The 17,438-nt window shown below is 43.3% G+C and overlaps 1 protein-coding gene across 1 annotated transcript in view; it reads left to right on the top strand.

Moving 5' to 3' along the window:
* Nucleotides 1-9,008: 9,008 nt before the first annotated feature.
* Nucleotides 9,009-17,438, top strand: part of LOC129865181 (USP6 N-terminal-like protein) — a 64,805-nt gene continuing 56,375 nt past the window's right edge. Inside the window, exons 1-2 of the mRNA XM_055937711.1 lie at nucleotides 9,009-9,244; nucleotides 16,678-16,778. Coding sequence (XP_055793686.1) covers nucleotides 16,775-16,778 — 4 coding nt within the window. The 5' untranslated portion in view covers nucleotides 9,009-9,244; nucleotides 16,678-16,774. The remainder of the gene's footprint in view (nucleotides 9,245-16,677; nucleotides 16,779-17,438) is intronic.

Here is a 17,438-nt window from a genome sequence, read left to right as displayed (position 1 = left end):
ACTGACTCTTTCACACTCTGAATGTGAAGAAATACACACAAGCTAAGGATTGAAGCCACAGATTCCTCCACATATCTGTGTATTTCAGATGGAAAGGCACCGCTGCAGAATTACGTAACATAAACCATATTCCAGGGCTGCATAGTACATACAACTTCTATATAAGACAGTTACACACTAGCTACCACTGCCATTACAGGAGACAAGTTGAGAAAGTAGTGAACTCATGACCTCTGGTGGACAAGGTGGGAGTCATTCCAGAGAGCTCCACTAGTTCTGACTGAACTCTCCCCCTCTTCACAACACCTAAAGCCACGGAACAATAACGTAGGCCTCGATTCAATCAGATCGAGCATTAACCTGTGCTGGCTGACATCGACATAGAGGATGTTTGGCGGTGTAACTGCGGTAGGAGATGACAAATCGATGAGCGGGTGCCCTTGTGCGTGACCAACCACTCCCTTCCTTATTATCCCAACTGCATTAGCAGTTCAAAACGCTGCTAGAAAGTTTAGGCTCTATCGATGCTAGAAATAATTACAGGAAGTCAAGTGTCTATGGGAACAGCTATACCAGACTAATCGAGGTGTAGACAATAGAACATCACGCATTGACATGTTTGAACTTGTAACGCGGCTGCATTAACTTCTAACGCGGCTGCATGGGATTTGTCGGATATAAAGTTGGGTGTGGTTTCATTGCATCCAATGGCAGTGTCCGCGATAAAGTAACACAAGGAGCCACTTGTGGATCTCTAACGCGGTTCCACCTCCGGCAACGTCAAAATTACCACTATGTGGATGACGGCTAGCGCAGATCTGATAGAATCTAGCCCAAGGTTTGAATCGAGCCAGGGCAGCAGTTTCAAATAAAAATTGTTCCTTGATCATTGACTTAACCATGGTATGGTTGATTGAAATCCTATGTCCAACTCTAAAGCCAAACTTCAGAAACTCTCCATCATTATAAGGAAGAGGGCAGGATGGCCACACAGAGAGGCTTTGAAGGAGGGGTGGCCTCTGAATCACCAGATTTAGGTTGCAGGTTCAAGATCATCCAATTCCTTATCCAGAATACACAATTTCCACTTTGGTTTAGCAAACAAAGACTTGAGAATCTAATGTAACAAAGTTGAATTCTATATGTGGGCATCACCGCCGGTGTCCTAGTCTGGTGGAAGTGTCGCCGCCTTGTCGGCTCTCCACAGTCGACTGGCCGGTGCTCAGCAGGTTTCAGTCCCCGAAGTCTCCCCCTTTCCTTCAGAACTGAGCTGTTCTCGACCCAACCAACCAGCCATGGAGATACGTTACTCGCTGTGGAATTTGAAGAACGCGTACTCTGGCAACGGGAGATGTTGAGCCTGGACCTGACACAGACCAGAAACTGCTTTGCCGCCCTGGATCCAGCGGTTCCGGTGCCTTCTTCCTTGGGGGCTTCCCATTCAAGATCGGATCCGGAGGTACCCGTGTCTTCATCCTCTGTTCTGTCTCGGTCTCTGGTGGCTTCTACCTCGGGTTCAGATCCTCGGAGCTCCCACCTTCATCAGACCGTGAGGCTGCCTAAGAGACCGGCCCATTCAACATCACCAGCTGTCATCATAGGCAGCTCTATGGTGAGAAACTTGGTCCCCAAGGCAAAAACCCTGTGCTACCCAGTAGCACGAGTACAGGACTTCACAAGGCTGCTTCCGACTGTTCTACCACAGATGCCGGGAGCTAACACTGTTGTAGTCCATGTGGGGTCAAACAAAATCACGAGCGCTAGCTCGGAACATCTGAAAATGGATTGTAAAAGAACTGATTTTAGCATTAAATGACTCCAAAAAACGGCCAATCATTTTAAGTCCAGTACCATCGTTTGGCCGTGGTTGTGAAAGGTTCAGCAGGCTACTGGCATTACAGATCTGGCTAAAATATTACTGTAGCTCTGCTGGAGGCACTTTTATAGAAAACTTTGACACCTTCTGGAAACAGAAGATACTCTACAGGAGTGACGGAGTCCATCCAAATCATCTTGGCTCCTGGACTCTGTCCACGCATTTCAAGGCTGCGTTGAAACAATGACTTATCAATGACCCAAGACCAGCTCGGTGAATCCCTACTATTGTGACAATTATCCTAGGGGCGTTGGCAGACCCAATGTAAGTCACTTAATTTATGTCCCCCTAATTTCCCTGAATACCTCTGTTGATCCTACAGCTATTGTATGCAGTAATCATGAGCCTATGAACCATATTTACACTGTTAGCACTGAAGCGGTGTGCCCTAGTAGGAAGACCACTTTGTGCAGCTCACCCTGCACTATCAGCTTCAATATTTATATGACTATTTATAAATAACATGAGCAAGTCTACTTCTGATAAGCTTTGCAGTAAAGCAATTAAAAACAATCAAGCAACCCAGAAAAGTGCTAAAAATAGCCCATATTAACATATGCAGCCTGAGGAACAAGGTCCATGAAGTCAATAACTTGCTAGTAACAGATGACATTCATATTCTGACTCTCAGAAACGCACTTAGATAATACTTTTTATGATACCGCGGTAGCAATGCATGGTTATCACATCTACCGAAAAGACAGAAATGCCAACGGGGGTGGTGTTGTGGTCTATATAAAGAACCACATTCCTGTAAAGCCTAGAGACGATCTAATGTTAAATACTGTTGAAGTAATATGGCTACAGGTTCTTCTGCCTCACCTAAAGTCCATTCTTGTGGGAAGCTGCTATACACCACCAACTGCTACAGTCAGTTTCTGGATAATATGTGTGAAATGCTTGATAATGTATGTGATATCAACAGAGAAGTATATTTTCTGGGTGATTTAAATATTGACTGGCTCTCATCAAGCTGCCCACTCAGGAAAAAACGTCAAACTGTAACCAGTGCCTGCAACATGGTTCAGGTTTTCAGTCAACCTACCAGGGTATTTACAAACAGAACAGGAATGAAATCATCAACATGTATTGATCACATCTTTACTAATGCTGCAGAAATCTGCTTGAAAGCAGTATCCAAATCCATAGGATGTAGTGATCACAATATAATAGCCATATCTAGGAAAACCAAAGTTCCAAAGGCTGGGCCTAATACAGTGTATAAGAGGTCAACAATAAGTTTTGTAGGGATTCCTATGTTGAGGATGTAAAGAATATTTGCTGGTCTGTGGTGTGTAATGAGCAACCAGACACTGCACTTGACACATTTAGAAAATTGCTTATTCCAGTCACTAATAAGCATGCATTCACTAAGAAAATGACTGTAAAAACTGTTAAATCTCCTTGGATTGATGAGGAATTGAAAAATTGTATGGTTGAGAGGAATGAGGCAAAAGGTGTGGAAAATAAGTCTGGCAGCCCAACTGATTGGCAAACGTACTGCAAATTAAGAAGTCATGTGACTAAACTAAATTAAAATAAAAACAAACTATACTATGAAACAAAGATAAATGATATAAAGAATGATAGTAAAAAGCTTTGGAGCACCTTAAATTATATTTTGGGGGAAAAAGCCAACTCGGCTCCATCATTCATTGAATCAGATGGCTCATTCATCACAAAACCCACTGATATTGCCAACTACTTGAATTACTTTTTCATTGGCAAGATTAGCAAACTTAGGGATGACAACAAACTCTGAAACTACACATCCAAGTATATCTGGCCAAATTATGAAAGAGAAGAATTGTACTTTTGAATTCTGTTAAGTCAGTGTGGAAGAGGTGAAATGTTTTGTTGTTGTCTATCAACAATGACAAGCCACCGGGGTTTGACAATATGGATGGAAAATTACTGAGGATAATAGTGGACGATATTGCCACTCCTATTTGCCACATCTTCAATTTAAGCCTACTAGAGACCGTGTGCCCTCAGGCCTGGAGGGAAGCTGAAGTCATTCTGCTATCTAAGAATAGTAAAGCCCACTTTACTGGCTCAAATAGCCGACCAATCAGACTGTTACCAACCCTTCGTAAACTTCTGGGGAAAATGGTGTTTGATACAATGCTATTTGACAGTAACCAAATTGACAACAGACTTTCAGCACGCTTATAGGGAAGGACACTCAACAAGCACAGCACTTACACAAATGACTGATGATTGGCTGAGAGAAATTGATGATAAAATGACTGTGGGTGTCACGCCCTGATCTGTTTCACCTGTTCCTGTGATTGTCTCCACCCCCCCCCCCCCCCAGGTGTCGCTTATTTTCCCCAGTGTATTCATCCCTGTGTTTCCTGTCTCTCTATGCCAGTTCGTCTTGTATGTTAGTCAAGTCAACCAGCGTGTTTTTCCTGTACTCCTTTTGCTATTCTCTTTTTTATAGTCCTCCCGGTTTTGACCCATGCATGACTCTGGACTACTTTCCCGCCTGCCTGATCTGACCTTGATTCTGCCTGCCCTTTGGTACCTTTTGGACTCTGAACAGGTTTTGACCCTTTTGCCTGTCAACGACCATTCTCTTGCCTTCCCCTATTGGATTAATAAAAATTGTAAGACTCAAAACATCTGCCTCCTGTCTCTGCATCTGGGTCTCACCTTGTGTCATGATAGTGGAGGCTGTCTTGTTAGACTTCAGCGCAGCTTTTGACATTATAGATCATAGTCTGCTGCTGGAAAAATGTATACACCCCCTGCTATAATGTGGATAAAGAGTTGTCTAACAGAACACAGAGGGTGTTCTTTAATGGAAGCATCTCAAACATAATCCAGGTAGAATCAGGAATTCCCCAGGGTAGCTTTTTAGGCCCCTTGCTTTTTTCAATCTTTACTAATGACATGGAACTGGCTTTGAGTAAGTCCAGTGTGCTTACGTATGCGGATGACTCAAAACTATACACGTCAGCTACTACAGCGACTGAAATGACTGCAACACTTAACAAAGCGCTGCTCTGCCTTAACAAGGCAGGTCCTATAGGCCCTAGTTTTATCGCACCTAGACTACTGTTCAGTAGTGTAGTCAGGTGCCACAAAGAGGGACTTGGGAAAATTGCAGTTGGCTCAGAACAAGACAGCACGGCTGGCCCTTAAATGTACATGGAGAGCTCACATTAATGACATGCATGTCAATCTCTCATGGCTCAAAGATGAAGAGAGATAGACTTCATCATTACTTGTTTTTGTAAGAGGAGTTGACAAACAAGCTGAATGCACCAAGCTGTCTGTTTAAAATACTAGCAGACAGCTCGGATACTCATACATACCCCACAAGACATGCCACCAGACAGACAGACAGTCCCCAAGTCCAGAACAGACTATGGGAGGCGCACAGTACTACATAGAGCCATGACTACATGGAACTCTATTCCACATCAGGTAACTGATGCAAGCAGTATAATCAGATTTAAAAAGCGTAAAAATACACCTTATGGAACAACGGGGACTGTGAAGAGACACACACAAAGGTACAGACATGCATACGCACACATTGTGATGTTGTTGTATGGTGGTATTGAACATTTTGTGTTGTGGATATGTGGTGATGTAGTGATGTTATATGATGTACTGTTTTATCTTTAGCTCATTCAGTAGAAACATAGTTCACTGTTTTATATGTAATGTGGGTGCTTTGGTGTGTTTGGATCCCAGGAAGAGTAGCTCCTGCTTTGGCAGCAGCTAATGTGGATCCCTAATAAATACAAATACAAAATACAAAGGAAGGCCTACATTTGTTTTCTCATAGTACTTTAAACAAACTTTGTAATAACCAAATAGACACTGTTTTTGGGCAAAATATTTATTCAATGTATGTAGAGTTAATATTCAAAACTTGCATTTTCAGAAATGCTCCCAAAAAGCCTTACCCCCTATTGGATTTACATAGTACTCTGCTGCCATCTTGTGACTATGAAGGAACATGCAGCTGGAATATACTTTTATTTCCATTAGTCTGATCTGAACAGTCTCATAAAAACATATGATGCTGTTAAACTTTATGCACCATTAAATAAGTATTTTCCTTCAAATACCAAAAGGCCACAGTAAGTGCTACCTATCACTTGTGCATGAATTGTAAAAGGTAAACCATTAAGGTTATGAGGTGGTTAGAGCCCATAAATGTGATCCACTATTACATGATTCCTATTGAAGCTTGGGTGTGTTGTTTGTTTACCTCTCCTGCTTGTTCCTATGCAGGCTCTCCAGTGTGGGAAGCATCCTGGGCTCCTCATGGGTGTTTGATTCCTGGTCCACACCCAGAGAACCCCTGTGTATCTGTGGGTCCACAGTCACCAACATGAAGGAGGATCATTAGGATGGAGACATCTGCCTACACTTCTCCCCTGCTGGGATAGACAGACTATTCATGATTTCTGAGGACTGTACTTAAATGTCCTCCAGGACTGTAATAAAATGATTAAATCATTTCTGCAAACAAAAACTGTACACAAAGTGAAAAGAATCTACTGGTATCCCTCTGTGTATCAGTCAGGCAGCAAACTGTGCTGTTTATTTGAGTAGTTACTCTTGTTGGGGCACACTTGGTTTGCAGACACCGCTGCCACAATCACAGGCCTAATAGGCCATGAAATCAACACACACAGCGGGTGAACTGTGGGAGTGTGACACTCTCCCCAATGCCTTAACCTCATTAGGTGTGACATTAATATAACTGATGGGACATAAAGTGTGACACTAACAAGGTGAGCGAGACAGAGTTTCTAACTGGGGAAGATAGATAACAAGAGATTGCACTGCTGTCAACAGATTACCACCTGTGACTCAGACACCTAGACTAGCTAACTGTTCCCAAGAAGAACACAGTGGTCTCTATCTCTTCTGTAAAGGGTTATTGACCCCTGACGCTGGTGAAATAGTTTAATTTGTTTGTGTGTGACTTCTCTACAGCACTCCTAGTTTGCTTTGTAACTGAATGGAGCTGCGGTTCATTAATGTCTGCCATACTGTGTGTTCAACAACAAGTGACAAACACATAAATGCATACATTGCTTGACTAAATTGTTGTGACTGTTTCGGAATAGAACCTAGATGTTTGAAAATCCATAAAGACGTAATAAACATCAAACCTTGCTACTGTATACCTTGTGTATTGTGTCTAGTCTCTTTATATAGTAACCTCAAGACAAACATGTCAATGTGTAGATATTGCTAGTGACTTGTAGTGAAACCTAAGAACAATTTATTCGCATTTGAAGACAGCCAAGGAGGCACAGGCCCCAGTTAGCATAACCTTTAAGCAGTCTCTATGTTCTTCCAATAACACTCTCAAAGGTAAATACTCCACCGCACTGCGCTGCACACATTATACACCATCTTTGTTTCTCAAAGCCTCTGTTAGAAGAGGGCCACATCACTAGGAAGCACAAGTAACAGAGTTAAGAACGTACCGTAAACTCCCTCCACAGCTAGCTAGAAATGTCGCCTGATGGAGCTATCGGATTAGATCTTTTTGGATAGCAGAAATGGTTGATGTGTTTTCAAGGAGGGCGGTCATGTGTGTTCGCGAGCAGAGGATCACTGGTTTAAGGCCGGTATGGAGACAGAGACAGTGGAGAAAGCCATACCTTTAGCAGCACAGTGACGCCTGTTTCACTGGTGCCGTGACCCAGATACGCAGTTGGGCTCAGCTCAGCGGCTGGGGTCACTAGCTGTGTTGCGAGTTTAGAAGGGGTGAGTGTAACGGAGTTAAGAACGTACCGTAAGCTCACTCCACAGCTAGGCTGAAAGGTGAAGCTATCGAATTAGATATTCTTTGATAGCAGAAACGGTTGGTACGTTGTCAAAGATGGCAGTCATGTGTGTTTGTGAGCAGAGAATCACTGGTTCAAGCCTGGTATGGGGACAGGGACAGTGGAAAGCAAAACTGTTAGCAGCGCACTGATGTCCGTTTCATACACACACAACAGAGCCAAACAGATTTTTATACTAAGACTACAACCCACACTGGGGCTGGTATAATATTAGACATCCAGTCCAGTATCTAGATGTGTCATAGAAAGAGAGTATCTGATATCATGCCTGTTTTAAAAAGTGGATACTGTACATAATGCACCTGGAAACTGCCAGGCATAAAATGACTTTCAGGATTAACGGGTTCTGTAGAATACAATATGTGCTCATCCCCACTATCTGTGTATAAAAGCTTATCACTGTCCTGCAAACACAACTGCTTTGTTTGTTCTCATGGGCCTTAGTCATGGGCTATTGCTACTGTGCAGTTTTGCAAAACCTTCAGATCATATGGATAGGTTCAGGCCATGTTATAACTTTGTTTTAACATTCTATTTGGACATTGTTATAAATTGTTATAAGTTGATAATGTATTGATCAGATAATAAGTGCCCAATCAGGCTGACTTGGTTGTGCATACAAGCAGTTTCCTCTCCCTCAGTGGGATCACTGGTATGTAAACACTATACAGTATAGATAGAGGATATCCTACCTCAGTGGACTGACTGAGTTTTGTGTGAAACAGTCCAGCCAAGCATAGTACAGTGGATACTTCACACTAAGAATAAATAGAGGTTGTTTTGTTTTGTTGATGGCCCGCTAAGATAAGAAGAGCAGTATCACTTTGCAGAATATACACTTTAGTAGTAATAACAGTGATCTTCAGCATTCAATAACAAATACAAGGGTTAAGGCTAGGAGTTGCTGGTTACAAATAATAACAGAATAGCAGAATTCATTTTGTGTAATATATATATATATATATATATATATATATATATATATATATATATATATATATTTTTTTTAAGTAGCCTATTCTAATTGACCTATAAAATACTTTCAGGCCACCTGATATTTTCACTTGAAATGTATGATATGAGAACGCTGAGAAATAGTTATTTCCTTTAATATCAATATCATGAATTTATAGGCTACCAGGTTTATTAACAGGCTATTAGCAAGACTCGTGCGCAGTACTTTTCATTATGCCTAAGAAGATTATGAGACTACTTTTCCTTTGTTGATAAGTGTTTTTCTATCAATTAAAAAGGTGCAAGTGACAGCTAGTGATAATTTACTATTCGCCACCTATGTGCCGCAACCTCGTTTCGGATCCAACATGGCGGGTGAGATAAGCCTGTCGTGCGGCGCATTGCTACCTGGAGTGGGATCGATTGCACAGCGCCCTGCAGGGGTTCCATAGTGAGTTTGAGAAGTGTTCTGTTCTGGGAGAGCGCTGACTTCCTGGTACGGGACAATGGACATGTTTTACTCTAGTTTGGCTGGGAAAACACACGCAGCGATGTGATCAAGACGGACACGTCGAGTTAGAACAAGGTAAACCTGTCCTTTCGATTTTCAAAATGTTCTGGGAAATATAACTTATCAACTTCCCCGATATGGATGTCAGTGTACTACTGTTGGCTAAACGCTAGCAAGCGGACTGCGGCTTTGAAAGTGGCATACGTGATGGGAACCAGGGGAACGCGTTTGTGTAGTGTTGTCCGCATTGAACGACTCGGTATGCGGGATTATTCCAGTGTTTTGTTTACAATCGGGAATATGGTTTAATAGCTCCAAACTTTGTTCTAATGTATATTCATCGAGGCCTACCTAGCCAAACCCCCGGACGGCCTCCTGCAGCAGAGTCGACGTTGGTAGACTGCAGAAACACTAATCAAGCTCTCCCATTGGTCACAGACCTGCATTCCGCGGCTCTGGTTGGCTTGGTTTTCCTTTCACTCATTTGACGTTTGTGGGGCTTTCAACGTTTCTCCTGTAGCCTAATTGATTTAAGGGGATCAATTGTAGAATAAACGATTTGAATAAGAGTTATTGAATGGTATGTTGCACGTGTGGCTGTGTTCTGAGTAAATAAGGCGATCCATGTTTCTTTACCACGTCTGGGACTTTTGGCTACTGTAGTAGCGATACTGTAGTAGCATGGGAGAATGGGTATAGTAACGTAGTTACCTTTTGTAGCAGTGCCTCAATCCTATCCCGTTTCGGGATAATGCGGCTTAACACATTCTTGGCTTTACGACTCGACCGAAAAAAAAACTGCGTTGGGGATAGTTTGTAGCTATGCCACAAAGAGCGAAATTGCGAACATGGAACTCGCAAACCGATACATTGTATTACAAATGCCAACCACGAATGAAAGTTTCCTGCCTGGCTTCCACCCAGAAGCATGAGAACAGATCACACTAACAAATCATGTTTACAGTATCATACAGCAAGCCAATCAGCTATAGCCTACTGACCTGTTTGACAGGTAGTGGACGTTATGATATCAGGGAGAGAATATATTCGCGTTATCAGCTATTGTGCTCCATTGTATCACTGTGCGGTACTGGCAGCGTTGTTGCTGAGTATCGCATTTCTCGTGCGGTGGCTCACGAGCCCTCCCCATCGTGTCTCTTGCCGCCGAATGGCCTGAACGATGAGGAATGGATGTGTTTACCTGTCACAGCCTCCTGCATCAAAGGAAGATACGCCATTTGCTGACAGATGCATCGTTTAAAGCCTATTCATTTTTTTAAATTAGCAATGAGTTATGTCGTGCTGCGGTTTCACATGCCATCCATAGGTAGGCTATGCCAATCACCCTAGTGAGGATACAAATTCTACGCGTTGGAATTAGCCTGGAATTATCTGCATTAACAAACGCAACCTGGACTCAGGGGTAGACGTAACATAGTTAATGTGAATCTCCCTCCATTTAGTATATGTTATGGTTCGTTTGGTATTAGATGTGACAAATGGGAAAACAATTCACGTTTAAACAGCTGTTTTCTTTCTCGGTTTTCCATTCAAACAATACTAAATTAATTAAAGTCTACGTGAATTCACATTGCAGATGGTCTACAGCGGTGAGAGAAAATTGTATAATTTATGCTGCTGGTGCCCTTGCTTTTTTCATGAGTGCCGCATGTAGCTTGTCGTCATCTAATCACAAGTCATCAAACTGGTACTAGGCTACAGTCACAGAGCTAGACCCTCCCCATGGCAAGTTATTATCAGAAACACTACATAGTATGTGGACACCTGCTTGTTGAACATCTCATTCCAAAATCATGGGCATTAATGTGGAGTTCCAATTCATCCCAAAGGTGTTCGATGGGGTTGAGGTCAGGGCTCTGTGCAGGCCAGTCAAGTTCTTCCACACTGATCTCAATGAACCACTTCTGTATGGACCTTGCTTTGTGCACAGGGGTATTGTTATGCTGAAACCGGAAAGGGCCTTCCCCAAACCTTTGCCACAAAGTTGGAAGCACAGAATTGTCTAGAATATCATAGTAGGCTTTAGCGTAAAGATTTCCCTTCACTGGAACTAAGGGGCCTAGCCCGAACCATGAAAAACAGCCCCAGACCATTATTCCTCCTTCACCAAACTTGACAGTTTGCACTATGCATTCGGGCAGGTAGCGTTCTCCTGGCACCCCCCAAACCCAGATTAGTCCGTCTGTCTGCCAGAATGTGAAGTGTCATTCATCACTCTAGAGAATGTGTTTCCACTGCTCTGGAGTCCTATGGCGGCAAGCTTTACACCACTCCAGCCAACGGTTGGCATTGCGCATGGTGATCTTAGGCTTGTGTGCAGCTGCTCAGCCATAGAAACCCATTTCATGAAGCTCCCGAAGACCAGTTCTTGTGCTGACGTTGCTTCGAGAGGCAGTTTGGAACTCTGTAGTGAGTGTTGCAACCGAGGACAGACAATTTTTACGTGCTTCAGCACTCGGCTGTCCCGTTCTGAGCTTGTGTGGCCTACCACTTACAGTTCACTGGGGCAGCTCTAGTAGAGCAGAAATGTAATGAACTGACTTGTTGGAAAGGTGCCAATGTTTGTCTATGGAGATTGCATGGATGTGTGCTCGATCTTATACACCTGTCGGCAACGGGTGTGACTGAAATAGCCGAATCCACTAAGTTGAAGGGGTGTCCACATACTTTTGCCCATGTAGTGGATCTAAAGGCTAATCAATGTAAGATGGAATTAAAATGACAGAACTAAAAGTGATAAATGATAAGGACCAGCTACACCAAGAGCCAACAGGTAAGCTATAATGAATCGTCTGAATGGAGTTGTTATTTACTGTCTGTTTCGGAAGGTGAGTTATGTAGTCTCAATTAGCCTAGCTAACGTTAGCTAGCTTAACTAGCGTCTCTCAGTTTGAAGAGGTCAAAACAGGTACTATGTAATGAAATGAGATGATAAATAACTAGCAATAAGTGAGTCTACCAGCGCGAGTCGATCTGGTTGCTATCTTTTTCCCCTCTTCCTGCTCCATTAGTCACAAACATTTGAGCTGCTGCTCTGCTTCGAGCCTCTCGCTCTCCCTCATGTATTACAGCTCCTGTTAATAAAGTAGCAAACATTTATTTTTCTCCCAACATTACAGCATTGTTGCATTAGGTATTTGTTACGATGCAGTGCCCTAGACCACTGCGCCACCCGGGAGGCCTTTGGTTGCTTGACGTTCACATTATACGCCTACCCAACCAACCACACTCCTTTCATTAACCAACCACACTCCTTTCATTTTAGTCGTAAGTAATCTTATGTCATATGTAACCATACCAAATGTAAAATATCATACTCATTTGAGTTTCCCGGATTTACTTTTATTTATTATGTTACGTCTCGTCTGAGACCAGGCCACTGCTTACCTTTTACTGCCCTTCATAAAATGAATACCCAAGTGTCCACACAGATAGTTGTGCATAGGCATGCTGATGAAGGGCATTAAATGTTAAGCAGTGGGAGTTGGAGCTATGGTAAGTATTGTTTGTTGGCGCAGACAATTCCAGGCATTGATGAGGATGTTGTGGCTCATGGTGAGTTGTTTATTATCGATACAACTCTGTGCTGGAGTCCATTAATATTGATGGACAAGCATCCAGATGTAGCTATTTAGCGAGCTTAATTAACCTAGCTACCTGTAAAGCAAATGCAAATTGGACTCTAAAACTGTATTTCCCCCTATTTATACCAACATTTCTCACCTCCCAAATGAATCTAGGTAGTAGCCACTTCACACACAGTTAGACCTATAGACGGAATATGAAGTAGTTACACAAGAGAGAAAGAGCTCATACCTGCCCTGCACCACCTGTAGTGCTCGGCTTATTTGTTGCAACAGGTGATTTGGACTGGATAGGAAAGCAGGCCTATACGGCTATAACTTTTCTATCTCAACCGCTTTAATTGGTCGAATTATCAAGAGTTATGTTGTCAAAACACAATTTTAAAGCTGTACATTCACGTTTGCACAATGAATGCGGTAAGTTTATGCTAAATCGAAGGAGAGAACTCCGTCACCCCCCTTTCCAATATTAGAATCGTCCTGATAAAAAAAGTCAGTGAATGAATCATCACCGGTGTTGTATCCTATTTATGTCCATTCATTAATTTGGTACTACTAAGCCTATTAGCTACTACTGCATAGAATACAATAGCTTACAGAATAAAAAAAAACTTTTTTTTTTTTTTTTTTTTAATAAAGTTCAATTTAAAATACCCCTAGTGCCATTTCAAACATGTTTCCTTATTTCATAGTTCTTGGACAATGCTAAGGATCTCTGTCTTTCTGCCCTGATCCCCTGACAGTGAAGAAACAGAGCAGCCTGCAGTAGTCAGGCAAGGGTCAGCATCCACAAATCATCTCATCTGCCCCTCTCTGTTTTCACACACACACACACACACTTTTCCACATGGGCTCTGTACACAGTTGGCACAAAGAGCAGTCGTGCCTCTTGTAATACCTCTCCACAGAGAGAGAACTAGTGTGTAGATGTGTGTTTGTAATGAAAGAGCAGTCTGTTTGTCCATCTGGGCAGTGTCTTGTGTGAGTTGGAGGGGTTTCTTTGACTGCCTCAAAAGCTGGTCCCGGCTGAGCTTCCGTAGCATAGCAACCAGGCCTTTGCTATGGGTTCTCTCTGTAATAAAACACACAGACATACACTCAGTCTGAAAAATGGTGCTGTGGGCACTGAGTGGGTGGAGGATTCGGTTTCTCCACTTCCCCACACAGAAAACACTGCCAGAGACAAAATGCCCTTTATATGTGACCTTAACTGTGCGTGTGTGTGATCAAACGGGTCAGCCCACACTGATAATAGTTAAATAGATTACAATACAATTTACACATACACACACACACACACACACACACGCATCCTGCCTCTAAAACACACAGACCACATGTTTGAGAGGGTATAGTGTTATTACATTCCCCTTCTTTTCTCCAGGCGCTGGCAGAGCTCTGGGTGCCAGTCTCTGGTGGGTGCTTATGCCCGCTGGCACATTGGTCTGCTTTCTCTCTGCCTGGCCTTGGAGTGGCCGGCCCACACACAGCACACCAGATGTTGGTGCAACCTCAGCCAAGCTCTGTGTGTGTGCGTGTGTGCGGGTGCGTGCGTGTGCAAGTGCGTGCGTGTGCAAGTGTTTGGCAGCCTCCGTTGCATGTACGCATGGATGCTGCTTTGGCAGTACCTGACGCTCTCATTTCTGCCAGGGTACCTCTCAGTCCTTGGGAGAGAGGTCCATCCACTGATCAGTACACCCTGCCCCTAGCCCATCTCTCTCACTCTGCCTTGGGCCAATGTTCCTTTATGCCTGACCTTCTCAGCTTTGGAGAGAGATACTACTAACCCCATAATAATACAGAGTTGGGCCTATTTTAATATGGCTTTGAGTTCCTTCTGTCTCCTCAATCTTCCTGTAACATTACTGTTGATTGGCTGTTCAGTAATGCTGCGGTTGATTGACTGGCTGTAGACCTGGGTCAGGGCAGAGGTGAACATATTGTCTGGTTTCCCTTATCCCAGTTCACCGCCTTAAGGCTAAGACTCTCAGCCCACACACTCAGGCCTGAGTCCAACCTATTAACCCATTGTTTTCCTTAGCTAGGTCTTTGCTGACTGAACCACAGCAGGTGTACGCAACATGTCTGGCTGACTGGATTAGAGGTTGACCGATTATGATTTTTCAATGTCGATACCGATTTATTGGAGGACCAAAAAAAGCCGATACCAAAAATCACAAATTTGGACTCGTCAAACCAAAGGACAGATTTCCACTGGTCTAATGTCCATTGCTCGTGTTTCTTGGCCAAAGCAAGTCTCTTCTTATTATTGGTGTCCTTTAGTGTGGTTTCTTTGCAGCAATTTGACCATGAAGGCCTGAAGAACTTTGAAGAAACTTCTTCTTGAAGTTCTTGAAATTTTCCGCATTGACTGACCTTCTTGTCTTAAAGTAATGATGGATTGTCATTTCTCTTTGTTTATTTTAGCTGTTCTTGCCATAATATGAACTTGGTCTTTTGCTAAATAGGGATATCTTCTGTATACCACCGCTACCTTGCCACGACACAACTGATTGTCTCAAACGCATTAAGAAGGAAAGAAATTCCACAAATGAACTTTTTAACAAGGCACACCTGTTAATTGAAATGCATTCCAGGTGACTACCTCATGAAACTGGTTTAGAGAATGCAAAGCTGTCATCAAGGAATTATCAGTACATTATCTCTTATCACAATTATATGTACAAAGCAAAATGTCATTGTATAATTAGATGCGCAAAGCAAATCTCCTTCATATACAGTGTGTACAAAACATTATGAACACCTGCTCTTTCCACGACATAGACCAGGGATGTGCAACTTTGATGAGACCAGTTCTACTCCTTTTGACAACTTTCGAGTCCATATTAGGAAGGTGTTCTTATTTTTTTGTACACTGTGTATACCCCTAATATTTATAACTTGGATTCATGAACACAGTTGTAAGTATTGGCATTTTTGGATTGACACATGAAACTATGTCAGCTCTTGTTTGTCCTCTAATAAAAGCTGGAATCCTTAATTGGTGAAACTGCCACGTCTGTTTGGGGAAATTACAACAATGGGGTAATTACTGCAGACAACGGACAGTTTTTTTTTCTCCCTCTGACAGCATTGTACACACATTAGGACAGCACAATATGCACTGCAATTTATTTTACCACGCTGACAAATTCTCCTCTACTCCGTTTTCATCAACAAAACGATAACAAAGGCCCTGGGGGCGAACAGTGGAGTTGTTTCCCCCGATGGCGATTCCATCTATAAGAGTTTTTCTGACCTGTGCTCGACCAATAACAGAGGTCTCTAGGAAGAATTGGATTCTCTGTGGCTTCTGCCCTGTTGTCATGGCAACATCAACCAGTTAATTTACCCCTCCCTCCCACTGCATGACTTGCATCTGCAGCGCTATCCAATGACCTGTTATTACCCCACCACAGAGGAACACCACTATCATCAGATTATGGTTATTTAGTTTGGTGGGCCGGTGGCTGGGCCTTATGGGTACACACACACACACACACACACACACAGGCCTGATCACTCTTACCGCACCCTGACTTACTAGCTCAATGATGACACTAATGACCATGCCAACAGTCATCTCTAATCCTCTTCATCGGTGTGTGTGTACCCTGCACGTACTGTGTTTGTGTCATGTAGCACGTCACTCCAGGGGTGTATGGCAGTGAGGTGGACAGGACATAGGATAGATTGTACTCATCATGGAGTCAATGACGCAGGCCAAATGTGATTCCTCATATGAAAGACCTAATGATATTTCTGAACGTTATAATGATTTGTCTTCTTGACAGTGTGTCGCCACGTAAAAAAATGTGACCCATTTGTCTCTGAAATATCAAATGTGTTTGAGCACCTGTTTTGTTTTAGTCTCCGCTCATTTGAATGACTCCCTCTCTGCAGGTCATGAGTGCCTCTAGGAGGGCACCTGTGGAGAACGACCGCACCTGTCCAAAACCTCGCCTGGGCCCTGCCCTGTTCCCCGCCCCCGGCCTCCACTATGAGTAAGTACCTATAACCCCTCACCATGCCCCTCTACAACACAGTCAGGGCTATCATAGGTCACTACCCTTTTCACGCTATCTTGCCGGCCTGAACCGGCCTAGCACTGTTCGGTTCAGCTCACTAGTGGGAAAAGTCATTTTTATCGTTGGTAAGCTATTTGATGTACCCGTCTGGATAGAAGCTGGAGAAAAGAGAAGTAGCTCTGAGCAATGCTTCTGTGATCCACAGCGCTCCACTACATGTGGCCTATGAATGCATCATGTGGAGAGGTTTTAAATGGGCTCAGTCTGTCTGCACCTCCTCCTCCCTCCTCCCTGTGGCTGAACCATATGGCAGAGAGGAGAGTGCCGCGTCCTCGCCTCGCCACAGCAATCACCCATCAATCAGCTCCTTCAATGCATGATGGGAAGGGGCATGGGGTGTAGCGGGATGCACACTCCATCGTGTGTGTACAGCTGTGCCTGGGTCATCTTTGTCTATGGTGTTGAGTCTGACAGTGTCTAATGGGACATGCTGCATTCTATGGAACGTGAGCTGTGAATCTCACCACGTCTGAGCTTCTGCTCAGTTCTATGTTAAGTTGTTGTGCTTGGAGTGTGTCTTGGCTCAGAATGCAGGGGCAATAATTAAGAGCTTCGGGTGTGTCTGTGTTTTGCTGA

Source organism: Salvelinus fontinalis, chromosome 11 (genome assembly GCF_029448725.1).
Source record: "Salvelinus fontinalis isolate EN_2023a chromosome 11, ASM2944872v1, whole genome shotgun sequence".
In the NCBI taxonomy this organism is placed as follows: Eukaryota; Metazoa; Chordata; class Actinopteri; order Salmoniformes; family Salmonidae; genus Salvelinus; species Salvelinus fontinalis.
Note: the sequence above shows the minus strand (reverse complement) of the source record. Positions and strands in the feature narration are given on the sequence as shown.